The following is a 27,462-nucleotide window of genomic DNA, read 5'->3' as shown; positions in this document are numbered from 1 at the left end:
CATAGCACCAGCGAAAGAAAAATCTCTGGCGACGTAAAATCCATAATTCAAAAAACAAAAACATTGCATGTGCTCGTGGGGGGGCCCCCTGGTGGCCACGGGGGGCCCCCCACGAGCGGCCTCTTAGTCCGCCTGATGCCTCGGGCCGGCCCTGGCTGTGAATGATTCACGCCCTTAATTGAGACGGTGTGCGCGGCGTCATGTAACCATAGCAACAGAGCGGTTTGTTTTGTTTGACTGTGTTGGCGGGCAGGCGCAGCGGGGGGAACGTGTGGCCCTGAACCCCGGGTCGTTTGCTTCCGGAGTTCCACAGAAGTGCGTCGGACTTTGCCTGGAGTCGGGAGCGGGGGACGCGCGTGGCCGGCCCCGCCGACATGGAGGAGTTGCCCGACGACGACCGGAGGCTCCTGTTCATCGCCGACGTCGTGCTGGGCACCCTGAAGCTGAAGCAGGACAAGTGGCAGAAGTGCGTGTCGGCCGCGGAGAACCGCGAGGTGCTGCAGGAGTTCCTGGAGAAGCCCGAGCGGCGGAGCCTGGTGGTGTTCGTCACCGGCGCCGGGCTGCTGCAGGCCGCCGCCGCCTTCTCCGCCGCCAGCAAGAGCAAAGGGGTGTTCTTCGTGAAGCCGAGCAGCGCGCCGCTGGGCGCGGACTGCATGGAGGAGAACCTGGTGTACGGCGACATGTGCTACGCGCAGCTGGAGCAGTGTTCCACCCTGGTGCAGGTGAGCGGAGTTGGCAGGTGTGCAGGAGCCCGAGCTGCGAGTGGCCCCGAGTGGGGGCCACAGTAAAAGTTTTGGGCCCCCAACTCAACCCAATGCGCATCCAGTCGTCCACGCACCCAAGCCCTGTTATTCAAGTAGACTCCAACAGTAAATAGAGACTTGTAGTCTACTTTGCATATGTTCTTTTTTACAATAGTAATAAAATTTTGAACTCCCCCTCATCCCTAACTTTCACCATAACCCTCACAAATTAAAAAAACCCAAAACCCCAGTCTTACTTGTGACGGACCATATTTTAGATTGTGCCATTACTTCTCGCACACTGTGGCTGGCAACTTCTTCTTTTGTCCAACTGTATGTTTATTGAACAATTTCAAACACTTTCCGGATGTTACAATATGTATATTTTTCGTTTTGAATCCAGCTATCTCTTACTGTCCTGTCCCATCTCCTCGCATTGAGTCGCGTGATACCTACAGCGTTGCTCACGCACGAACACTTCCCACTTTCCCCATAACCACGTTCTTTCGCCCTCCATCGACCCACAATGGGTGGGACAGTACCAGAGTTTTACCATGTTGCTGTTGGTTACCAAATAGAGATCCATCCATCCATCCATCATCTACCGCTTTATCCATTTAAGGGTCGCTAGAGCCAATCCCAGCTGACATTGGGCGAGAGGCGGGGTACACCCTGGACAGGTCGCCAGCCTATCGCAGGGCCACATACAGAGACGGACAACCATTCACTCTCACATTCACACCTGCGTGACCTTAGTTCATTTCTTGTTTTATTCGTTACATATTTTCATTCCAAGAGGCTTTTATTTTATTGACTTTTATTTGAGATTTCACTTGAGGAAGCACATTTGCTTCATCAAATGCAAAAAATGTCTTGATGGGATTAGATTTATCCAGTCACTCTTGGTGGTTGGTTCAGTGTTCGCTAACTAAGGTTGCACGGTATGTGGACACTGTTAACTCAAATTATTAAGGCTTTAAAACGATAGATTTTAACTAAGTCTCTATGCAACACACGGTACAATATTAGGTGTCTAAATGTACTTCATTGAACTACTGCAAACGTTTTTCCGACAGTGACCTGGAGCCCTCGGATCCACTACTACTTTTACACAAGTAAAGGATCTGGCTGTTTCCTCCACCGCTGAATAGATTAAAAGTTTACTCAAAAGCAAACCTCTTTTCTATACTGAAAAACTCTCATTGCTCCCCCAGGATATGGCCCCGCTGCTCTTCCACAGCAGCAACCACACCGAATGGCCACCGGCACTGTCCCAAGAAATCGGGCGCCACGTCCACTCAGTCAAGACCCATGTGTTTGTGGTGTCAGGCCAAGTCCAAGGCAAGACCCTGCTGCCTCTCCCCGCGGGCTCCGAGAAAGTGGAGCTGGCCGCCCTGGAGATGGAAAAAGGGTAAACAAACAGCTGGGACATAAAGGTTTGGTGTCAATGCATCATTTCTCCTACTTGTACATTCTAATGCTTTATGGGACCACACAGGGGGGAAATAGTGGATAAGGGCGACATCATTCACTCCTTGGAGTCCGGGGTGATTGAGTGGAGCCATCAGATCTGTGCCGTCCTGAAGAAAGACTCCTCCGAGGCTCTGAGGGAAGGCAAAAACCCCACACCTCACACAGAGCTGCTCTTCTGGAAGAACAGGTCAGCGCCCCTCTTATTACAGACACAAAGTATCCACTGGCAGCTCCCGAGAAACACTTGTCCTAGTGATGAGACTGTGTAAATAACACAAAGTCCCCGCAGGACCTCAAAGTTGGTTTGTCTTCCAGGCTTTTGCTGATGCTACTAATTGTTGGGTTTTCGGAACAATTGCGCTTACAGGGGAGAAAAGCAATTTGGAGCCCAGTGCTCTCTTCTTTCTTTTTTCGACGAACGCTGCAGAATTACACTTTCACCATGTGTTTATTTCTTTGGACAAATGTGACAAAGGTGTTTGTTTTCCCATCTGTTCTCTGTTTGGGAGATATTGGGTGCATCCAATTTGGCTGCGCGAACTCTTGATACGCTCAAACTTAACCTGGCTGTAAAGAAATTGCTCACTACTCCTACTAGTTCATACACTGGTTTAAAAAAGTTTGATACACAATATTTATGCTACCCTTTGAGTCCATATGAACACTCCTCTCTAGTGGTATTCATGAGCTTGGACCCCTGAATTTTCTTAAAGCTCAGAGGTCACGAGCGGTGACGTGTTTGCTGACATTTTCAGAAACGGCAAATGGCAGCGACCATAGCGATACATTGTTTTGTTAAATGGAAAGTGAAAAGATTGCAATTTGAATCACAAAGTGTTCCTCCATGGTTGACAGTACGCCTTTGGAAACTTTTATTTTCCCAACAGCCTCATATTTCCCCCCTGTCGATTGCCTTCGCTAACGTAAGCTTGCTAAATCGTTAGCCTCTGACGCTAACAGTAACGTTAATATTAGCAACCACATTTCCGTTGCCTAGCAGTGGTTTTCTCCAAACGTAACCACGTACATCTCGCCAGGCACTCAGTGTATACGACTTCCCACATCGTAACCACGAGCTCACAAGTTCAATTTCAAGGCAGCATTACACCGAGTATAGCTGCCAGGTAGAACTGTTCACTAACCCAACTCAATGACAACATTAGATTGCAGTATAGGCTAATGTTAATATATGAACTGTTTAGAATGAAGAATAAACGGCTGCCAATATGAGTATGGTTAGCATATTTAAACCTGATGGAAATGCTGTTTAGTAATGAAAACTGGAAAAATTCACAACAGTTACAATTACAAAATTATACTACACTGCTAGCATTTGATGACTAAATGCTTTAGTAGGTAGTCAGATCAGATTCAAGTCAACTTTATTGTCAATTCCTGGAATATTGTTCCAGACATACGGAGGAATTAAAAAAAATGTTTATCTCGGGCCCAAATGTGACACAAACCTTTTTTGTCCTCCATCTTTTTCCCACCTGAAGATATACAGATTTGGAGTGTATCCACTCCCAGTTGAAATCCTCGAAGGTGAATAACATGGCGAAGCTGTTGGAGGCTGTGGAGAGCAGTTATTCCCCTGCTTTTACAAACATGCAACAGGACATTCTGGCAGGTAATCAATCCTATTTTTTTGGGACATTAGAGAAATTAAACTTGCTCTCTGAGGTGCGTCATGTCTGGTTGAGGCATGATTTAAGATGATTCATCACCATCTTCTTTTTCACACGGGGTATGTTGTGGTTGAACTGACTTTGATCACACATTCACTCGCCAGCCTTGAAGGAGGCCAAGGACATCTGCACCTATTTGAACCCCCTGCAGCGGCTGTTTGAGGACATTGAGAGTGCAGACTTTCCTGAGATCAGAGGTCAGATCGGCCCTCTGATGCACACAGTATGCCTGGTGTGGGCCAACTCCAGTTACTACAACACCCCACAGCGCCTCATTGTTCTGTTGCAGGAGACTTGCAACCTCCTCATACAGCAGGTCAGCAGCAGTTTCTTCTCTGTGCAAATCCTGTTTAGTTTTTTTTGTAGTAACGATCTTTGTTGCTAACGTTGTGTTTCTGACTGTGCTGGATTTTTGTTGATGAAGGTTCACTGTCTGTGGGTGGACCATTTTTCTTTGTCTTCTCAGCCATGAAGGCTCACTGATCAGTTCGGTTCCTTTGAGTTCACTTTATTGGAAGCAAAAATAATTTGATACCAGAAATGTACAGTGCATCAGAAAAGTTTTCTTGGGAAAGACTAACAAGCTCACTGGTGCTAGATCTACCCTCTAGAGGGGCATTTAGCAAAAGTATTCACAACCCTCTCCAAAGTTCCTCCCTGTGTCTTTGGAGTGTGTATGTGTCCTGTTCCATTGAAGTGCCCATCAGGCACAGTGACACAGCAGACTATAGAGGGCTGTTTCAATTTACTTGAATCCCTCCTAGAATACATATCCTACCCATGATCTCTGCGTGTCAGTTTGCAATAAATCTAACACAGCCCCTGATCGAATATTCATAATGTAAACATAATATAAATTCAAAAAGCTGTCCATTTAGCTTGTGCCAGGAGGATGATTGGCTTAGCTTTGGCATAAAGCTTGGGTAGATTGTAGTGTTATGGGGAGTGATGTGCTGGAACTATTCTTGGCAGGGTGTGATTACTTGTCTTTGAATCGATCTTCTCATCCAGCTCTTGTCAAGAAAGGAACCTAATGTATTTCCCGAAATGTTGAAGAATTTCTTCAAGGTCCTCAGCATTAAATTTATTTTAAAAATGTGCTTTTGTGTTGTGAATTTCCAATAATCTACGGGGACCTGTCTCATGCTAATGGATCATTTGAAGTCCCTTTACTGACTGTAAGCAGTATTCTCTATTGCCTCCATTGTTTCTAATGAAAACACAACACCAGCAGCAAGGAGGACTGCCACTGCTCTTATTAATGTCCATAACTATGTGCCACAGCTGTCTATTCCCTAAGTTGCGTAGTTATTGTTGCCACACCTTTCCACCTTTTTATTCTTGCACACAATGCTAAAATTCAAAAGAGGTGGCAGATTTACCGCTCAATTAATTTTGTAACAATGGGTTCTTGGTTTCATGCTAACTTGCTAATTGTTTTGAAATGAGAACCCTGTGGCACTTGGATATTGGATGGCAGCCAAGTGCATTGGATGTAGCTCAATGTCATCTGCAGGGAGTTGCCCTGCTTTTTGTCCATTTAAAATTCAGAACAAAGAGCTAACGTTTTCTGGAACTAGTGATTATTTGCCAAACATTACGCTGTAACTATTGCACATTTGTATTGTAAGCACAAATGTTACTGCCCTGCACCAGGCCCTGGTGTTTCTAGTTCCTGAGGAGATCCTGACAGGAGAGATGGCTGAGAGTCTTCTGAAGGTGAGGACGACCGTCGAGATCCTGCAACTCTTCAAGGGCACCTACGAGGACCGCAGGGCCAATTTGAGCCAGTACCAGAGGGAGGGGAGCTTGGTTTTGCCATGGGACTTTTCCCCTCTTTTGGTTTTCTCTAGAATTGACTGCTTTGTCAACAGACTCAAGGCCATTGAGGTGAGTAATATTTCAAAAGGTCAGTACTTAAGGTGTACAGATTGAGATACTCTACTCAAACTTTTGAAAATAAGACCAGCCACTGCAGTGATTGTGCCTTTTGAACTTCATTTCCCTCAATTGTCCATCACTTTCTCCCTATAGGATATCCTGTTAACAGCTGTGGACATTCTGAAGCTTGAGAAATTGGAGATTGGAGGTATCAGAGGCCGAGAACTCAGCCAGCAGGTCGAGCTGCTCTACCAAGAGTTTGTGGACATTTTCAAACTTTTCACAGAGAAGCCCTATGACTGCTTGGACCTGATCAACAGGGTACGGAGTGTTAAGATCACAGGGTGCACAAGGGTTTTGCTCAAATGCCTGCAGGGGAAAATAAGCTGTCATTTTGTAGAGTGACTCTTAAAGTCATTTTTCAATGATTTTATGAAACACAAAACCCAGGTCACATGCTCAGTGTAATTTTTACCCCTACTTCTGAGTTCATGCTCCTTTTGTCTCAGGCAGACAACACCACAAGACCTGGTCACTTGGAACAAATTGTTTTTCTACCAAAAAAGTATTTTTCGGCCCAATGCTGTTCATACTTGCTTAGCAAAGATGTTTTTGAGTAATAGAAAGAAAGGCAATTTATTTTGCTTGTAAGACCCAGCCAGTGTTCCCCCTCTGGATGCCTTTGAGTCAGTGAGATGTGTGAAGGAATATGCCGTTCTGGCTCGGCCTTAGCTTGCCCTGCTGTCTGTGGTTTTTGCTGCCGCGTCAGCTGAGCTATCTGTCTGTGCAGGAGTTTGAGGAAGATGTGAGGGAGTTCAAGCTGAAGGTGGATGACACAGAGCGACGACTGGGAGCTATCTTCTGTCAGGCCTTTGAGGATGCCTCCGGACTGGAACACGTCTTCAAGGTCTGGGGACTGATCTTTGTAATTCTCATAAATACACAAACATAGTGACAAACACGTGTCAAAATCATTTCACTTATCTGTTATTGTCTGCAGGTTATGGATATGTTTGGTGGCTTGCTGGAACGTCCCTTGGTGGCAGCAGATGCTCTGGACCGATACCCTCTCCTTGTCTCTGCGTTTGACAAGGAGCTGGACGACTGTAAACTCCTCTATGACAGATACATCCAACGTACAGAGGAGCTGGGTGAGATACAGTACAATTCCTCTATTTTTTACAATTGAGATCAAACAGATAATATTGTCAAAAATCAATCTTGAGACTGTTAATGTTGTGTATGAAGTAGAGCCCCACTGATTTTTTTGGGGTGTGATGTCTAATAAGCCTTGCCCAGGCATATTGGTATCGCGTTAATGTTTGCAGATATGCACTGATAGGAAACTATTATTTAACAATAATAGTCACAATGAACAATGCTGATTCTGCGGCTTCCTTTTTATCTCATTTTCAAACACCAGTGACGGAAAGAGAACCTTGATGGCGCTGTGAGTCAAAAACAAGCGTGCGCATCACCTTCAAGTGTCCTCTAGAAACACTTCCGTTTCGTCGCGGCTTATGAGCGCTTTTTCTCAATATGTTGCGTTGGATATGTGTTGTCAAATTGATGAAGAATTTTTCTTAATTGGTTGTGTTTTGTCTATTTGCCTGTGTTTTCTCAAGTTGCAGTCCTGTGAGCTCTCAGGGCCACTCTAATGTTGGCCTCAAAAATTCCCAAAGTGGAGCAAACATCGTTGCCATGTACTCTCTAGATATGAAAGAGAGGGATATTTAAATGATACTCATATCTGTCTGTAGCTGCCAGTGATGATGCTAAGTGATGATCACTAAGTACCTGAAACCTCAAGTGCTGCTCACTTCTGAGTAAACCACTGAGTGTCTATAGGCCACAAACAGGGAGTAGTGGATGAGCACACTGATTTCAGACACAGCCATGGAGTAGAAAATCCAGCAGCTTGAGAGAGAGGTTTTGTGGCTGCTGAAATATTTTGCCTATGACAGATAGAAATTGCTTTTTGATTTCATTGTATTGGGGCGGCAGCAGAAAAGTCAGAAACATATCTCAAATCTAAGATAAATGAAATGAAAACAATCTTTGTGGTTTGATAGCACTGTAGATAAATATATTTCTTTTGGTGATAGAGGTGAACCAGCCCAGGTCCAGCTAGTGGAACTTTGTTGCATGCTGTTCGCCATCTCTCTCCTCTCATTTCCTGTTGTCTCTCTACCATGAACTCAGACTGCCCCAAAATACGTGAGTGGGAAAAAATACATTGGGCCTCATGTAAGAACATTTTTTGTATTCTTGTCCTAAATTTCTCTTACTTTTCCGAAAGTAGAAGTGTACTGTGAGTTTGTACGAACATGCCACGATGGATTCATCAAACACTTCTACTTTCGGAAAAGTGTGTAAATTAGGTGCGTAAACACAATGAATGCCACATTTGCGTACTTGAGCGAGTGCACATGAGGATAGCAAATTAGCATAATGAACGCCCCAAAATGACAAAATAAGGATACGCCTCCTGCCCCATGTCAGGAACTGTTCATTCATGAAAACTGCATCAAATAGTAAAGAGAAGTTTATGAGATCAGAGATTGAAGTCCCGGTTCACAGATTCTGAACTGAAAGTCTATATTTTAGCAGCGTCAGCGGGAGTTAATTGACGGACTAAAGTAGAGCTGTTGATGCTGAGTGACCTGTGGGTCGCACTTTCACTGAAATAAAGATAAAATGCTTCAATATGAAAATGGCTTTAAAAAAACACTCGCCACAGTGAGGTGATATCTGACTGCCAGGAGGTCAAGGTGAAAGTCGTCGTCACACGTGAATGAAAAAAATATGTGTCATAACCGTCGAAGTTGCACTGGCATGTTTTTCGCTGGTGCTGGATCAGTACATGTTTGTTCATTGCAATATTATACAGTATGTATCATACTAATCAAGTGAAATCGCAGACCATGCCATCATAATACCAACCCAAGGTCTGATCAAAGCAGTACTGCGAGTTGAAATTATGACATCTCTGTAAAGTTCTTTGGTTTTACGTTTCTCTGGTGCAACCTTCATTTGTGCATTATGTGGACTCTATGTGGACAGTCTTTAATGACTGTGTGGCAAACCCTCTCGACCTCAGGTTCGACTCCGGTGAGTAAGAATATGCCACTCGTAGCTGGCGGGCTGAGATGGATCCAGGAGCTACAGGAGCGGATCCAGAATCCCTTCTCCAAGTTCGGAAACATCTCCTTCCCGTGAGTCTCCTCTCATCGCCAACAAAAGAATGCATATTTTTTACGTGGTTGTGCATTTCCAGCGGTCTCATTGTGTATCCGTCGCTTTTTTTACGGCTCCTTTTTTGCATAATGTTAAGCCTCATTAAAATTATATTGTGGAATGTCGGCCACTGGATAGGTATTGGATAAAACCTTTTGCATGGGTTGTCGGATTTCATCTTCTCTGCAGGTGCCTGGAGTCTGCGAAAGGAGCCAAGGTCATCAAGAAGTATGAGGAGCTGATGCAACTTTTGGACAGGTGTGTGTGTGGATCTTATCTCCCTGTATTACACAATGTGTTATCAGGCTCAGACGTATGTATGACAGAATAAAAGAACAGAAAGGAAGATTAAGCAGAATTGACAGTGACAGAATGGGACGTCATTTTACTGGACGGTAATTCCAGTGAAAGCCGATCACATGAATCAGACATTAGCTCCCTCTCCGGCCCCCTTCCTTCCTGTAATTTCACACAGAGTCTGTTTTCAAACGGAACATTTGTGATTTTGATAGTTGAGCGTGTAACATTTATGAACGCGGCCCCTGTGGAATAGCATGTAGACACGCAGCTCCGAGTGTGATTTATGTTCTCATTACTGTGGCGCTGCTCTGCAGATTATTTCACAGCACTCCCATAATCCCATATGTTCTGTCGCTACTCACTGATGCCAAGTGAGGAATGGCCTTTTAGACCACATCCAACGTCAAAAACCTGCAAGATAAAGCATTCCATGGGGTAGGAAATGTTGTTTGTAAGGAATCAAACTGAATTCCGTTACAGAGAGAAAGAGCTGCTCTGTTTTTATACTTTTGAAGAGATAAACACCAAAAGACAAAAAAAAATAAAAGAAATGTTACTGGCTCAGCCAACCTAATTTCCTCAGGAACATGGTTCCAGGACCTCAGGAACTTTTGGCCCAATAAACCCCTCAAGCTCCTCAGCCTGATTCTGGCCCTACTCTGACATCGCTAGAATAAGCGAATGGGTCCTCTCAGTTTATTTTTGATGACTAAGGTAGCTTATCAACAGTTGCAGACCAGAGCGCCTCTGGGCACAACTAGATAGACCTGCAACCAATCAGAGCGATGAGATGGATCGTATCAAAAAATGCTTTTTGGTTTGTTATTTGAGAATTTTTTTTTTACCATCAGTGGCAGCCATCTTAGTTGTTATTGAAGAAGCTTCCGCATGACTCTTCTGTCCGTCAAAAAAAATAGTTGTGACTGGCCAAAACCCCTCTTTTCGGGGCTCTATCTGCGAGAGCAAATGGATAATAAAAATATTTACATCTGGGTTAACCCTGGTTGTTATCCTTTTGTGTGAAAATGGCCCATGTGTGCCAGAATTGGCCAAGATGTGGAAGTAGGATCGGACAGTCACGCTGTACAGTACATGGGCCGGACTCAGGCCAAGGAACCAGGTCTCCACTGACCCAGACGAAAGTGTTACATGATAGTAAGGAGAATGTCTTCAGGTTTTGGACTGCTGCCAGACAAAAAAATGGATAGGATAATTGATCAAATGACTATCTACCAAAACATTAATAATTAGTAGATTAATTCATAATGTCAGTCGTCATTAGTTGCAGCCCTTTATATTGTTTGAGAGCTGAGATAAGGATTAGAGTTAGATTACAGCTAACTTAAATGGAATTCGCAATAGGGAACAAGGTTAGGAAAGGGATTAGTGAGTCCTTACAAGTATAGCAAGTGTGTAAAAAAAAAAGTGTGCGCACAGTGAGCGTGAGAGGGGGTCATTTGTGAACACACACACACTTAATACAACTCCTACACTTCTCTCCCCCCCACAAACCCAACCCAGAGTATTGGAATGATGAACAACACCAGTTCTTTGCCCTCAATTTACTCCCATCAGAAATTAGAGCCCTTGTTATGCTGTAATAATCATCACCGCTGCCGAGAGTGAATGCCACCATTATTATACATATTCCAGTCAGGGACAGGACGGGCATCCTCACTCATTACCCCCACAGACAAAATGCTGCGTGATTTATGGCCATGACCAAGGCATTTGATTGCCTCTGCGTCTGCGGTGCCACTATCAGGAAATGAAGCTCACAGCAGAAATCCAATAAGGAGCGCACAGTGCGCACTTAAACTCTCGTCATAATCTTGGCTATTTACAGATTGATATAGCTGTAAAGAGCCCTGACATATTGTCTGTTTCCAGTCTCTTGCAGATGAATCAGCGTTTATCCTCATATTGCCCCCCACACACACACACATACACCCTCGCCTACATGTAACCCCCCTGTCTTTTTGGCCTGGTAGTAAAATATACACTTAAAACTTTGATTGTGATCGCACATTGTGTTCTCTGTGATCGCTTCCTCCAGATACTCCGCCAGCCTATACGAGACGTGGACGGAGGCCGTGGACGAGAGTTCTCAGTTCAACCTCAGCCTGCCATTAATCAGCAGAGACCCGGCCACCGCGCTGATCTCAGTCAACTTCAGCCCACAGGTCTTTACACTGAGCCACCATGCTTGAAAAGCTGATCCAAGGCATGCTGCTAGATGTGCCACTGCTTATAAAGTTTTTTACTCTGAGAAACTCTGGACACGGTCTGAGTGATGTATTAGTTTGGTTATACCGTATATCAAACTGATCTCTCTCATTAAATATCTTCCACTAAGTGTCATACACCTGCCCGCAGCTCCATAAATCCTTTAATAAAGTTGTGTTTTCTCTGCACATTCATCCTTTTAAGAAGTCGAGTCAGTATTCCAATTTTTCATTTAAAGGCAGTGATGCTGGGCCATGTTGCCCTGAAGAGTTTCAAACTGGCCCCTCATTAATCTGAGTATTAGCGGAAAGTTTTCCCCCACCAACACCAAAACTCTAGTTCTGAATCCTTGTGTTGTTTTTTTTACCGTGACATTGGGCTTCAATGTAAAGATCTAGAATTCTGTACCGATCAAAAACACAATTTGACTATCCAGTTGTGAATGTGGTGATGGGTCGCTCAGTGCCTCTGTCTTCCCCCTCCTCAGCTGGTGTCGGTGCTGCGGGAGGTGAAGTACCTGGAGGCCAGACAGACTGAGGCCATCCCTGAAACAGCAGTGCAGATCTACACCACCAGGAAGCAGCTGTGGGAGTATGTGGCCAACCTGGAGCTTGCAGTGAGCAGATATAACAAAGTGGGTGCAGATCAGAGCTGGAAGCAGACAAGGAACGGTGTGAATGGAGAATTATACAGTGACATCAGTGCATGGGGGTGGACTCACAGTTGGCAGCCGGAGGGATAAAAAGTCATACTCTAGATGGCAGCCTGAGGCCTTTTATCCACGGTAGCATCGGTGCCTGACTAGTGCGGTAGTTGGTTCGACTTGAGGTGAGAAAAATCTCCACTATGGTTCTATCAAGTCAAGGAGATATGGTCACAATATCTCATATTGTTCCTGAGTTATGGAGTTAAATAGTGGCCAGAAAAGTGTTAATAAAGGATGTTGACCTTTGAATGCTTAGCTTTACCGTTTGACCTTTGACCACCAAAATCTGATCAGTTCATGAGTCCAAATTTTAGTTTGTGCTAAATTTGCAGCAACTCCCTCGCTTGCTGTGATTCATGTGCACTCGCTGGGAAAACAAACCAACATTTTTTTAAATTTGATCCTCAAATTATGCAAATGAGGATGTGGCCTGTGTGTGTGTATTCACTCAACGACTTCAACGGAAGAATTAGCACATAAAATGTGCGGCTACATAATTCTGTTAGAGGGTTTGCAATGAGAAATGGGCGTAGGCCAAAGTGGCGATTGCAGTAATGAAGCATAAAACAACATAGGAGCAATCTCTGATGGAATTAACTCAGCTCCAGCAAAGCTCAGCCACATGTATCACAGCTGCCTCAGTTTTAAAAATTCAGCATTTCATGGCTTCAGGTGGCGAAAACTTCAAGTCCAATTAAGTCGCAGCAACATGGTCGGGTCCAGAAACAGATTCTTTAATGAGGACAACATCCCGTCTTGGTGCTCCGGGCTTCTGTTTGGCCGTCCACTGGCAGTTCTATTAAAATGATATTTCTGTGAGCACTTAATGGGAGCTGGAAATCACATCACATCTCTCTCTTCCTCCCCCACCCCCTCTCCCACTGCCCGACTGCAGGTGATGGACTCTGTGCTCGACGTGGAGCATCCGCTGGTGCAGGGCGACCTCAGGGACATTGACGCACAGCTCAAAAAAGCCGAGAAGAGTCTGAACTGGAACAGCCAAGGTCTGGACCCTCACTCACACTAGCAGATGAAGCTCTTGAGAAATGATGCATTCAATCGTTTTTTTTTTCTGACTATTAAATGGTCAGTTAAACCCATATCACAGAAAACATTTGTTTCACACTTACAGCCATGACGGTGGCTTTAGTGTTATCTGTCCAGGTATTAAGTTGAACAGTTTCTGCCTGCACCACAGTGCAATGGAGGTGAGGGAATTTCACGCGTGGTGCTCGCAGCGTTGGCAAATTACATGTGAACGAGTCCGCTGCAACGTGTCTTTCTAGAAAGAGTGAAACATAATCCGAAAAGCGTCAATAGTCCCCATGCACCGTTAACAGAATGCTTTTATGTATTGATTCTTTTGTGGATCGTCAAGGTTGTTGTCGACAGAGAGAGGTAATAGGATACATGGTGTAGGTTTTGATTTTTTACTTCCGAGTTTGATTTCAACCACAGATAGCACCTCTGCAACACTAGACGAGTGTTGTTTTTAATGTGATCAGGCTATTTACATTGTTTTATTCAGACAAGGCTGTAGTGCAACAGTGATAAGGTTTGCTTGGTTTGATCACTGATAGGGAGGCTACTGCCGTCCAAAAGCCTTATTTATGTATTCATTCAAAGCATTATTTCCCCCAAATTACAATATTCACCAACATTAGAAACTTGTTTGTGAAAACGTGAGCAGTCATAGTTAATTTGGTATATCTCCACTCATGTGTTGCTACGCACAGTGTGGCCGTGTTGTGGCAGCTACTAAACAATCCATGTCTCTATGTGTAACCGTTTACTCCCTGTAAGAGGAAAGTGTTTTGGATCCTTTTGAGGAATAATTAGTGCAGCATTCTGGCTAACATGCTTATTCACTTCCTTTCCTCGGGAAAATCAATAACGACATTAGATTAGAGGAGTTTAGCATCAACATTGGAGGTGGTGAAACAAAAAACAAACATCTGCCAACATCTCTGTAGCTCACTATGTCATTAATGCACATTTTATTGCGTGTTTAATCCAATCTCCAATCGTTTGTGGTTTCTCTGGTGTTACTAATACTATTTGTTTGGGAAGAACACCCAGGCACAGTGCCTTCTTCACCAGTATTGTCATCACACTTAGGTTGCCAAGTTGGTTATAAAAAAACTGCGGGGAAAAAAGGTCCAATTTCGTTTTCTTCTGTTTCATCCTCTCCACTGATTTCAGTCGTCTGTGGTCTTTGATTGGCAATGATCCCTGAAATGTTGTCGTCAAACCCTTATGACTAGGGCTGGGCGATAAAATGATAACGATATGTATAGCGATAGACACGTAATCAATATATAATATGTGTTGGATAGAATGTTTCGATAATTTTTTTTTCCTCGTTAGAAGAAACCGGAGCAAAGAGTCCAGCTACGCCGGCCGCTTGCTACGCCGGCACTCGTCCTCTGGTACCTAGCAACGGATGGAGTGACACGCCTAATAGCCAATCATGTAACAGTATCACGTTTGGTTGCGCCATCTCGTTGGCTCGTGTTTGTGTTTCTTAGGTCATAAAAATTATCAATAATTATGGTTATCGACCGATATGAAACACTTATATCGTGATACAGTTTTTTAGCCATATCGCCCAGCCCTATTTATGACAAAGAAATGTACTTGAGGCTTAATATTTGCAGTTTAACCGATATGTCTGTGAAAGTCTTTCATCTGCCTATTTATCAGCCAACCGATAAATTGGTCGGTATGCTGCTTAATGCTAAACTAGGATAACCATGTCGTTGACCTTCTTACCTCACTCTCTGGAATTTCCCAAAACGCTTAACTATCCTGTTAAGGGGTAATCTGCACTATGGATTATTTTAATTTTATGATTTTTCATTTGTCATCCTGAATGCCGAACAATGACAGTTAGATTGAAGTCCAACTCTGCAGCAAATGTAAACATATCTGAAAATGTTTATGTATTACAGTAGACTCTAGGAGGACAAACAGCTATACATAATGGTCAAGCCAATATTTATTTGTATGAAAAATCACGTATTATCATGGAAATGTTCCCCCCTTATTTCCCTCTGTCCTTGTCATTTGGAGGCAGAGCCTGACTGCTGAGAGATGAAACATTGACAGAGAGGCTTTGCATTTTAAAACATATAAAATAAGCAGAAAGGAGAGGTGTTCAATCATTGATAAGCTTTGATTGACACTGTGCAGGCTGGCGTGTTGTTAGTTCCTTCGGCCCCGGGATTCCCCGAACGAGGACGTAGCGGAAATGAGAAGAGTACGGTAAAAGCCAATGCATGCAGATGTCTGTGGGGACACACTCACAGTCCCAGCGCAGAACGCACAGTAGCAGCACACACTCCGTCTCCTTGATGCGGCGCAGTGTGTGAGCATTTTGTGGATACTTTAGTTTCATGTGGTGTAAGTGCATAGGATGAATAGTTTCTCTGTACCTTTATAGGAAAAAAATTGATTATGCTGTTAAAAAAAAAAATTAAAATTGAAATTTCCCATGTGTGGGAAAATAGAGGCTGTGTCCAATTTCAGGGTCCGCAGGCCTATGGTGAGACGGTCTGGCGTAGGGATAATTTACTGTTTGCTTCACCGGCTTGCCCTGCCCTTGCTTCTGCATCTTTAGCTGCTTTGAGCTGCTGCTCTCACTACTGCTGGTTCCCCTGCATAGCTACCTTGTCAGCGCCATCGCCAGCACACTACGAATCCCGAGATGGGTTTGGCCCAAGAAGAGGGACCCACCCATTGGATCCTTCGTTGCGTTTGAAGGAGACTTCAAAATGGGTCAGCCTAGTCAGGGAGCTTTGATGCCATCTGTCGTCAGTTGCGGCCTCGGAAAGGATGCGGCTACCGAATCTGGTCACAGCGAGAGTCTTCGTTCCATTTTCGGGTCGATAACATCATTTTCACATGTGTGTTAGCGCTGTACCCCAAGTGCCCCATGTGTCAGATGCAGGGTTGTTTTGAGGCAGTCACCAAGGAAGAGGTTTTTGTATTTATTTCCAGTGCGTTTTTAAAAATTCAGTCACGCAGATGTCGATTGGTCTAATACACCCCCTGCTCGCACAGGTGACGCTGAGATGAGTCTGTAGGCAGATTGTATTTTGGTTGAAAGCTTTAATATTCATACAGAGATGGAAGAGTCTGTTCAAAATCTGTCCATTTTGAACTATAAATATAGATATATTATATTATGCACTTGCTTTTGTCTCTGTCCTCATTAGTTACCTATCATAACGTTGATAGCCCTCTGGCTTTTCCTAATATTGTTTTTATTATTGATTTGAAGCACGTTGTATCACACCTTTCACTGATACAAAAACCTTACTCCCTTACTGTATTGACCATATCACACTATAACTTCTCTAATGAGATGACTGGAACTGCTTTTGCTCTTTGGCGAGGCATCTTTGGTAGTGATGAGGTTGATGAAGATGCTACTCACAGCTGGTTTTAAACAAAACATCTTGCTCAAACAAACCCTCACCTTTGATAGAGCCATGGTGGCTTGTTCAGACAGCAATTCACCCTCGTCTCAAACTCAGCATGGATCCCACACACAAAAATGTTTGCGCAGCATTTGTTTTTTGTCGTCTGTTGTTTCATCGCAGGCCAGACAGGAAAGCTTAAGGATGCAAAAAAAAAATTTGAATGTGAAATTTTGAATAGGCTAATAACTTTCACTCTAGTTTCATCATTCTGTTTGCTTATAAAGAAGTCTGTGGTTTCTGCTCATGTCTTAGAGGAATCTGCAGCTGGAAATTTCCTGTGGTGTCCTTCAGTGTTTTTTCATTATCTTTGTGCCATATCAGTTATGTGCTCCACGAGAGTTCGTCCACACAAAGGGACACTTTGGAACAATTGCACTTTGTCCTGTTGAAGCTGCTCTGCAGCAGCAACAAGGCTCCTTCACAGATTGTATTTCTGAATCAGCTCTCAGCTTTCACTGTATCCAAGAGCATTTGTCTTCACGGCTCAACCAGTTTAGCTGTACGTTTCCAGCCGTAACGACGCCGAGATTGACTTTTTCATCACCGTGAGTGCATCCACGCAACGCAGCCAACCCGGCGTCTCTTTGACAAAAAAAAAGTAATCTTTCGTTTCTTTCGGAAAGCACATCATTCCATTCCATCATCATCTACTTTTCTTGACAGCTGCCATGATGTTTGTCAGTGAAGACACATAACAGCTACGTGTGTGTTTCGTTCACTCTGGCTGGGACCTGACAGGCATACACCCAGAAGGGACCACCCTTTTGCAGAAAGAATTAATAGCTGTCATGAGATTTTTTTTGTTATTTCTCAGTTGCTTTTTTTTTTAATAATTTATGAATTGTCTGGTGGGCCAGATCAAACTCCAGAGGTACCACCCCTGCTTTAAGGATATCGTCAGGGTGCGATTTGCCGGGGGGGATGCGTGGGATTTCTGGTTAGGTTGACATAATGGAGTCAAACAAATCTTAATTACTTGCTAATTTTACTGCAGGATGATTGAGCAGTGTAGGTTGTATGATGTAGGAAAATTAGACACAAGGTGAACCCCTTTTTTAGGGGCTTCCTGTATTTCACACCTTTAATTTCCTAACCTTTTGACCTCTCAACGACACTGCTCTGTCATCCATCCCCCTTTAGGTATTTGGGAGTATATCCAGGAAGTGCGAGACTCCGTCTGTGACCTGGAGAGCCGGCTGCACAGAACCACAGACAACGTGGAGGAGATCAAGAGCTGCATGAGGTCCTGGGCCCACCCCATGTTTGTCCGGAAGGACGACAAACACGATGCACTGCTCTGTCTGGTAGACAGGGCTGAGAGGCTGGAAAGTTTTTATGGTCTTATTCGGTCCTCAGGAGAAAAGATCCACTTCCTGCTTAAGGTAGTTAAAAGACAATACTCTGGGCTTGTGTGTCACACTGATTTCCTCATTCTGTATGTCTAAAGTCTGCGAATTCTTATTTGAGATGTTTTACATTCATTTTTAAACGTGGTATAAATGGTAATTCAGTCCCGATGTCACTCTCTGTTATGTCTTAGAGCAATCTGGAGCTGTTCAGAGCCGAGCCGTCCTCTGAGATGTGGATGGCCTATGTGGATTACATCGACGACATGATCATAGACGGATTCTTCAACAGCATCAATTGCTCTCTCAAGTTCTTCCTGGATAACACAGGTAGGGTGTTCAGGATCAAAAAGTACACAACAATGACATCACAAAAAGAAACGCTGACACTTATAGGGTTCTATCTTACAGCCAGTGTAATAGTGCTTTACACTGGGTTGAGGCATGAGGCAAATGTCTTTGCTGGATACATTTGCTACATAGGTCGGTACACAACACATGTACACTCTGCTTGTTACTCACACAGGTGTTCTGCTTGTGCATGAAGTGACAACATTTTCTTCTACAGAGAAAGACTCTATCTTACAACCTCTTTCTAGCACATTGTGTTTATTGAGGTTTTCAATTTTTAAGAAAGAAGAAAAAAAAGGAGCAAAAGGAAAAATAAAAGAACATATATACTGTATATATTTATATATACATACATAAAAAAATATGTGCGTATATTTACAAATTCCCAACATAAGCTTGTGGTATATCTATGAATAGATGTCCAGCATCATAAACTATAAACTATATAAATACATAATTACACACGCACATCCATATATACACACATATACATGCACAAAGTAATAATGAAAATAAATTTGCCAAAAATAGATAAATACAAATTTAAAATAACATAACACATATACATATACATACATACCCACATCCATATTTTTTTTAAAAGGGGAGTGGATACATAGGAATGCATCTTCTACCATCTTTTAAAGCGAATGGGGAATGGCACTCTGATTGGTCGATTGCATGCTACACCCAAAACACACCCATGATTAATTCAATTCCGACCCATCGCAGTGACCGTTTTTTTTTTTTCCTACCCCATTAAACTTTCAAAAGTGAATTTCAACATTCCTTAAATGCACTCGTGCAATTTCCTAAGATAAAAACTAGAGCCCACAGTATTTTGCGCTTTTTTTGCGCTTTAGTGATGTCAGTGATCTTACTACTGCAATCTCAAAGCCAGGATGTTGCCCCCAACGATCAATGTAATATCAGAACATGAAGCACTACTCACTACTTTGATTCCACTATAAACTAAAAACGTTGTTTCCCAGCCAGCACTGACTTGGAAAGCTTCTTAGCAACACGTCCTCAGGGCTTTGGATGTCAATTGAGTGTCCGCCTGTATTGGCCGTGGGCATGAAATACTTCTGGACTTGTTTGCTGGCATGAGTTTTGTCAACCAGTTTAGATGAACTGGGAAGCGGTTCAAGATGTGGTGGATTGTTGCCAGCCTGTAACTGTATCCAATTCATCTCCTCCTTGTCTGTTCACTTCTACTTCATCATCCTCTCTCCCCTGTCCCTCTCCTCGTGTGGGTTCAGAGAGTCTTTTATGATTAGGAAGCTTTTTAACACTGAACTGACCCTTAAATATCTCAGGGGAAGCTGCGATGAAGAGCAGATGCTGTGCGGTATCTGAGCTAACAAATATATTACTATGCTTATTTAAATGAAAGGAATTTCACAAGATCTTTTATCCATCCAGAGAAATTTAAAGCTGCACATAAACAAATAAATAAATAAATACATAAAACAGTTTTTAAAGATCCTTATGAAACCCCTCATAACATATTCTGTTCCTCAAAATGACATATATAGAAAAAATCCCTTCATGACCTTAAAATGCCTCGATGTAAATGGTAAATGTACTGTATTTATATAGCACTTTTCTTGCCTTATCAACCACTCAAAGACCTCCACACTACAAGTCCCATTCATCCATTTACATACACATTCATGCAGTGTTTTTATTCACAATGTTTTTTTCCATCACATCATTCATACAGTCTGGCAGAGCCATCGGGGGCAATTAAGGGTTAAGCGTCAAGCCCTGCTTGTTTGCTGTTGTGCTGGCTACTCTGCGCTACACAGCGGCAAGTCGCAACGTGGGAGTAATTCAGACACATATGTTCGAACCGGAAACCCACAAGATGAATAATAATAAGAACGAATTGTACAGGGTCAACCCCAATTCCATTAGCCTGGCGTAGCCAGACGAATACTCGAATGCGTATTAGTCTGGAACCTTCTGGGTCATTTTCGATTTCCAAGAGGCGTTACCAACGGACGCAGAGTAAAAATGCCTCAGGACTCAATTGGATAGCAACAAATCATGTGACGTCTCTTGAGCGACGCGAAAATGTCAACAGACCAGAGCGTACCGAGAGGAGATGTCTGTGGAGATGATTCCACAATGTCTGTGAACCAGTGGGTTTGTTGTTGGTCATGGTCTTTTTTTAACAAGTGTTTCCAGTGTTTTTTCAACAGTTTCCATTTTTCCATTTCTGTCCAGACGAGGAATCTGTTGTGGCCCCTCTTTTTGAGGCTCAACTGGGCCTGCAGGTTCCTGACATGGTGTTTACTCCCTCTCTGGAGTTTGGGGTTAAGGGCAGTTTCTCTGAGCTGGTGGACAGCCTCATCACGGATGTGTTCAGAATGTCCTCACTGATGCCACGCCTCGCCCAGCACAGCCCATTCCCCCACTACCTGGTACTGTTGGTTCTGATGCAGCTCCAATATCTACAATAGAGTTGTATAATCTTCAATGCATATCTCTTCCATCGGCATGTTCATAACCACAGATTTAATGCTGTGTTTGGTGGCCCCATTTCCTCAGGATGATATGGAGGACATGGCCGATCTGGATGAAATGGTTGCTCTGCTCAAGAAACGCGTGCGGACCATCATGACAACGTGCTGCGAGTTTCGCGATTCTCTGGAGCCCTACAGCTACCTGTACGTGGATGATAGGAAGGAATTCATGCGTCAGTTCCTCCTGTACGGCCATGTTCTCACCACTGAGGAGATTGAGGTTTATGGTGATGATGGAGTCCCAGAGAGCCCGCCAACACTGGACAACTTCAAGGAGCAGGTTGACAGGTAGGTATCGGTCAAGCAGAGTATAAGCATGTATGTGTGTGGTCTTGGATTTCTATCTTTGGTCATTTTTATGTTCATCTTAGCTTTAAAGGGTTGGAATAGAAATTCATTTTTTAGTTGCGAAAAGCCTTAGGGCTAAGTTTACCTTCTATTTACCTGACTGAAATCTGTTTGTCAATCATACTGTAGGTATGAGAAGATCTACGAAGAGGCGCAGGGTCTAGAGCCAGTGCATGTGTTCCAACGCTGGATGCGGGTGGATGGCCGCAGCATGAAGAGTGCCTTGCTCAACATCATCAAAAAGTGGAGCTTCATGTTCATCCAGCATCTAATTGACCACGTAACCCACAGGTGAAGCAATATTCAATTCACTTGGGTTTTTTTGTACTACTTAGCCTTACTTGTGTGATAGCATGTTCCCTTCTGGCTAGTGTGATATTGTATCTCACTTGCCCTGCTTGCTTTCACTATAGCTAACAATATCCGCAAAAATTGCGCAGCAGGAAATTATCAGATACGTTCTCAACAGCAGGATAATCTGCAGATTCTGCGGCCTTTGTGTAGAAGCAGCAGGCGGCTGCTCCGATAATTCCACTGTGAAGATTAGTGTTTTTGTTTGCAGATATCAACACGCCCAGTCGCTCGCTCTGAATTGTCCCAAACTACAAATGTCCGCAGATGTTGCTCCAGACATTCTCCAGAGTTGAGAATGTCCGGGCAACATCTGTGGACATCTGTGGTGTGGGACAATGTCCAGAGTTCGGTGCATGTCTGAAAGCAAGTCACCAGATGCAGTGTTGTTAAAAAATCTGTAATCTCCATGGACAAACTGAGACCATCTGGATGGAATCATGAGTAATTTGAGAAATACTGCTCATGACATGTAAAGGTCTTGTGAAATTGATGAAGCACCTCGATAATGATCACAGCCGTTTTTCCCCAGTCTGTCGGACCTGGAGAAGTTTATCAGTGTGGCTGATGCTGGCCTGGCCAAGAAGGTCGAGGAGGGTGACTACGGTGGCCTGGTGGGGCTCATGGGTCACCTTTTGGCTTTAAAAGAAAGACAGAGTTCCACAGATGCCATGTTTGAGCCTCTTCAACAAACCATTGCCCTGCTGAAGGTGTATGACCAGAAACTGCCTGATGTGGTCCACAAACAGTTAACGGTAAGGACTCATGACCAGTTGTTTCAGATTCACGTTCACCAGCGTGTATTCTTTCTTCTGTTTCTTTCACAGAAGACAGAGCCATTCCTCTTACTTTTTTCTTTGCGTCCTCCATTTCTCCATCCCTGTTGCACCACCCTTCTCCTGTCCATTCATCATCTGTTGCTCCTGCTCTCATTGTTTTCTCTCCTCCCCTCTCTCCCTCTTTCTGTATCTCATCTATCTGTCCATCCGTAGGAGTTGCCAGAAAAGTGGGACCACGTGAAAAAGCATGCAGTGATAGTCAAGCAGCAGGTGGCACCGCTCCAGGCCACTGAGGTGGCGAGCCTGCGTCGCAAATGTGCTTCATTCGACGTGGAGCAGCACACTTTCAGGGAACACTTTCGCAAAAATGGGCCATTCAGGTAAAAGAAATATTGTGTTTGACAGGGAACAATTCACTTACTTCAACCCCAAATACTGAGGATTTATGAGCAGTACATAAACACTTCATTAATGGTTAATAAGACTATTTTTCAAGCAGACATTTTTTTAATTGATTTGACGAACAGTTGCTAATATACACACCCAGCCGTCATGAAGCAACATTATCATTCATCTGGATTTCTTGTCACCTGAATGGAAAGGTGAATATTTGGTCTATTTTAGCTCTGTATTCAGTCTCTGCCAGCACCTGGAGGAGATACCTGGCTCTTTATCTGCCTAAATCTCAATTGTGTTCACCATCGAGTCTTTAACTATGATTGTTTCACTGTTTTGACTGAGAAGGTCGTGCACTGTACAAAGCGCTGCTATGAGCGCTGAGTGAGAGGTAACCAAAACAGTGAATTTGCAGCCTAGACATTAATAAAGCTCTCTACAATGTCCTGTATTACATTTACAGGAATGCAGAGATACAACATTTATTTTTTGTCTACATACTGTATATTAAACAACTTTTTTTTTTTTCACTTTCTTTACAGTACATATTTTCTTCATATTATCAACTTTCCATTCATCAGAAATGATCCCGCTGAATGTGTGTTAGGGAGATCAGCATATTTGGGGTCAAAGAACACTGTGCCTGAAGTGGCCCCTTAACCTCTTGCCCTTTAACCTCAAAACAAAATACTAATAATATTTTACAGATTTGTTGATTAAAAACGTTTCCTAATCATGTATTATTAGGGAAGGATTACATTCAAGGGTATGGCTTTTGTTAGAAGATGGTCAGTCATTGACAGTTAATGTGAATTAGTAATAAACTTCAGTATTAAATAAGGAATATAATGTGCATTATAAGAGGTGCTAATACTGCATTAATGCACAGTTAAAAAATACCTCATGTCTGCCTATCTTAATGTTTTATGTATTGTGAGAACTGTATAAATGTTTAATGTACAATATATTCTGCTTGTAAATGCTCAATAGGAGGAAGAGAATAACTGTTTGAATGGAGTTTTCCATAGTCAGCCAGTGAAGGCGACACAATTTACAGTATAGCCTTTTTCTTGGTGACTGACCGAGTTCAGAGAGAAGCTCTGAGGAGATAAGAATGTCACCTTGCCTCGCCTTCTCCCTCGATAATAGAGAAGCGTTATCTTGGGGCTCTCGCATCCGACAGGGCTAATTGAATCTTCACATAATGGTAATTAATTCATAGGTAGAGATGCTCCGTTATAATGCGTAATTGTCAGATTAGTTATGTGTGTAATTTGTCCCTTAATAACCTGGTGATTATTTTCCCATTAATGTCGTTGCAGTCATTGTTAATCGTCACAGTGTGCAGTTAGGTTGTGGTTATGCCGCAGCCAAGTCAGGCTTGGCAAAACTGCAGCCTTTCATGAACACAGCCTGATTTATGACTGGTCTTGTACAAATGTGTGTGTGTGTGTGTGTGTGTGTGTGTGTGTGTGTGTGTGTGTGTGTGTGTTTGTGTCTGTGTGTGTGTGTGTTTTGATGGGTGTTTGCGTGCGCTCATCCATCCGTCCAGGTTTGAGAGCGAGAGCCCCTTCCAGTTGTTGGACGAATTCCACTTGCAGATCCAGGAGCGGGAGGCGGTGATGGCCACCCTGGTGGAGTCTGCCAACCTGTTCGAGGTCACCATCTCCGAGTACAAACAGCTTCGACAATGCAGGTAAAGCCCAGAGCTGGAAGCAGAAAGTACCAAGCCTGTGCCAAACTTCAGTGTATTAATACCTGCCAATACTTCAGTACTTCATACTGCACATGTCCGATTTATATTTTACTATACATGCACATACCCTGCACGTTACTGCTTCTCTTTGCACTTCTGGTTAGACACTAACTGCATTTTTCGTCGTCTAAGTACTTGCACTCTGTGCAATGATAATAAAGATGAACCCATTCTAAGCTAGTGATTGGTTGTTACGGCGTTATTATTTAACATTCACAGTCTGCATATTTCACTTGAATTCACTTTGGTTCTCCTTCATCTCCCAAGGCGTGAGGTGGGCCTGCTGAAGGAGCTGTGGGACATGATCACTGTGGTGGAGGCTAACATGGCTGCATGGAGGACAACTCCCTGGAGAGAGATCCAGGTGGAGGACCTGGAGCTGGAGTGCAAACGCCTCTCTAAAGATATACGGAGCCTGGATAAAGAGGTGAGGGGAGAGAATGGTGGTAGGACATTTAACATACAAAGGTGGATGGGGAAATTAATCTTGAAAAACTGAGATGGCTAATTAACTTTCAGCATTTGAGCATTCAGTAAAACTCTCCACGAACAGTAAATTACCCTTCATCCTGGATGATTTCAGAGTTTAAACTAACAGCTCTGTCCTGAAATTTGTTTTATTTGGGGGAAGTTTAAACTCTAGCAACCCCAGACAATGTCACCCGGGATAGAATTAAAATTCTAAACATATGGGTTAGTCGTCATGTTAATAGCCTTTACTTTTGTAATGGCAAAAGTAAAAATATAGTTTCAAAATAGGTATAACTATACTCTGTAAGATAATAATTTAAATATGGTTATGTTGGAACGAATGGTCGGATGACACTGCTTATAACAGCTAGTAACAGTTTAGGTTATTAAGTTTAGGAATTAAGTGCAATGCCCGAAGGCAAAAGGGTTTGTTTGTCAGTGGAGTGTGTACCATAGACTTTAAAGAAAGATAGACGACTTGACAGCTCCAAAATGTGAAACCAAATCATCTTGATCGCCCCCTGGTGTCTGGCTGCTGTATAAGTCATAAACCCCAAGTTCCTCCGTCTTAGCAGATGGGACATGGACAAAACTAAAAATTCAAAGTGCACATTTTAGGTCATGGTTGCATCAAAAGCACAAAATTTCTGCGCCCGTATCCAGGATGCTTTGCATTCATTTTTTGTTCAACGGAAGGAAATGGAGACGTATCGCCTATCTTTATATTCTGCCTATTGCGCGTACCCTTGAGCAATGCTGCTTCAATATCTGTCTAAAAACCCTTGTAGTAATTCCTGGCCTTTGCCTCCTGTAGGTTAGAGGGTGGGAGGCCTACACAGGTTTGGACAGCAAGGTGAAAAACCTCCTCACCTCCCTCCGAGCTGTGGCAGAGCTCCAAAACCCAGCCATACGAGCCCGGCACTGGAATCAGCTAATGGCTGCCACTGGAGTCTGCTTCACCATGGACAAGGTTTGCAATTTGGGTGACATATTATGCAAAAAGTCACTATTTCAGTGTTTGAGCACATACATGTGTGTATCTGTGGAGCTGGCTAAACCCTACAGCCTGTCTCTTAACCACTGGTTCAGATTTCTCTCCCACTGTGATGTCACAGTGGGACTCTTTTGGGGTAACCCCGCCTGCAATCTGAGAATCTCCACTTTTCTGGTGAAGGGGTGTGACATTTCCTTCACATTTAGAAGGCGGTTGACCAATCACAACAGACTGGGCCAGTTGGCCAATCAGAGCAGACAGGGGTTTTATCGGGTGTAGGGGCTAAATTCAATCCTGGCGTTTTAGACAGAGGGTGAAAAGAGGAGCTGCGGGAATGGGCAATATGAGAACACTGATGCCTTTTCTGAACATTAGAGCATGTAAACCTTTTCAAGAGGTAACCCAAATTATAAATAGGAACCTCAATATGATATATGAATAACATGTCACTTTTGAAGATATGCAATGAGAGCATACTGTTGTTATAGTTCTGTTCATGGTTTTGGGTGAACTAATTAAAGGGAGAGCTTATAGGGGGCAAACTCACACACTCACACACATGCACAAGGCATTTATCTCCAGTTATTTAATTATTTTCTCCCCTCAAGGTTTTTTTTTTCAAATGCAAAGTACCTTATAAAATTCGCTAAAGGAAAGAAAAGTAAAAGGGGACTGTTGAACTGTTTTCACTTCATTAGACGCTTACCAAGATTAACGACATTGTTGGTCTGTTTTTGTAGGGACTTAAGGATTTTTACGACAGACTTCTCTGCTTTACATAGCACTATTTAGAGCTGAATGATGAATAATTTTTTATATCAAATATAAAAAATATTTCGACCAACGCGTTAACCACTAGGCCAAAGCCCCTGTGACGTAGCGTCATTCACTAGAACATCTGTTAAGGTGTCAGGGAGTGATGTTTACGGCAGACAGTGTTGTGTGGTGCAGTCTGGACAATGTTTGGGGTTTTCAATTGACAGAACCGGGGCTGAGAACTGACAGCTAGCGGACTGTGAGGAAATATGTGCTGTTTCTTTACAAAAAAGTGTATTGGATTAAAACTGCTTACTGACAGCGTGTGTCCATATTAAGCTGAAAAAACAGCAATCACAGCCATTGCTCACCTGTGATATGTTACTACTAGTATCATATTATATAATGCAGCTTATATGAAGTGTGGGTAAAGTACTGATGTGGTTTTCTGTGAGCAGGAGACAACTCTGGCTGACCTGCTGCAGCTCAACCTGCACAGCTTTGAAGAGGAGGTTAGAGAGATCGTGGACAAGGCTGTTAAAGAGATGGGGATGGAGAAAGTCCTCTCTGAGCTCAACACCACGTGGACAGGTACAGGAAGGGGACTTTTCCGTCTTGCCAACCATAGTTTGTGAGCAGTCGACT

General features: G+C 43.4%; 1 protein-coding gene across 1 annotated transcript in view; it reads left to right on the top strand.

The window, feature by feature from the left end:
* dnah9 (dynein, axonemal, heavy chain 9) overlaps positions 1-27,462 on the top strand; it is a 129,531-nt gene that overhangs the window by 769 nt on the left and 101,300 nt on the right. Inside the window, exons 2-26 of the mRNA XM_035612880.2 lie at positions 254-722; positions 1,958-2,154; positions 2,242-2,403; positions 3,716-3,846; positions 4,009-4,220; positions 5,561-5,794; positions 5,939-6,106; positions 6,576-6,692; positions 6,786-6,936; positions 8,886-9,000; positions 9,212-9,280; positions 11,379-11,505; positions 12,036-12,182; positions 13,150-13,258; positions 17,879-18,120; positions 18,279-18,414; positions 20,668-20,864; positions 20,992-21,254; positions 21,444-21,605; positions 22,198-22,420; positions 22,658-22,824; positions 24,393-24,536; positions 24,864-25,023; positions 25,882-26,037; positions 27,276-27,408. Coding sequence (XP_035468773.2) covers positions 375-722; positions 1,958-2,154; positions 2,242-2,403; positions 3,716-3,846; positions 4,009-4,220; positions 5,561-5,794; positions 5,939-6,106; positions 6,576-6,692; positions 6,786-6,936; positions 8,886-9,000; positions 9,212-9,280; positions 11,379-11,505; positions 12,036-12,182; positions 13,150-13,258; positions 17,879-18,120; positions 18,279-18,414; positions 20,668-20,864; positions 20,992-21,254; positions 21,444-21,605; positions 22,198-22,420; positions 22,658-22,824; positions 24,393-24,536; positions 24,864-25,023; positions 25,882-26,037; positions 27,276-27,408 — 4,270 coding nt within the window. The 5' untranslated portion in view covers positions 254-374. The remainder of the gene's footprint in view (positions 1-253; positions 723-1,957; positions 2,155-2,241; positions 2,404-3,715; positions 3,847-4,008; positions 4,221-5,560; positions 5,795-5,938; positions 6,107-6,575; positions 6,693-6,785; positions 6,937-8,885; positions 9,001-9,211; positions 9,281-11,378; positions 11,506-12,035; positions 12,183-13,149; positions 13,259-17,878; positions 18,121-18,278; positions 18,415-20,667; positions 20,865-20,991; positions 21,255-21,443; positions 21,606-22,197; positions 22,421-22,657; positions 22,825-24,392; positions 24,537-24,863; positions 25,024-25,881; positions 26,038-27,275; positions 27,409-27,462) is intronic.

Source organism: Scophthalmus maximus, chromosome 16 (assembly GCF_022379125.1).
Source record: "Scophthalmus maximus strain ysfricsl-2021 chromosome 16, ASM2237912v1, whole genome shotgun sequence".
Taxonomy (NCBI): Eukaryota; Metazoa; Chordata; class Actinopteri; order Pleuronectiformes; family Scophthalmidae; genus Scophthalmus; species Scophthalmus maximus.
Note: the sequence above shows the minus strand (reverse complement) of the source record. Positions and strands in the feature narration are given on the sequence as shown.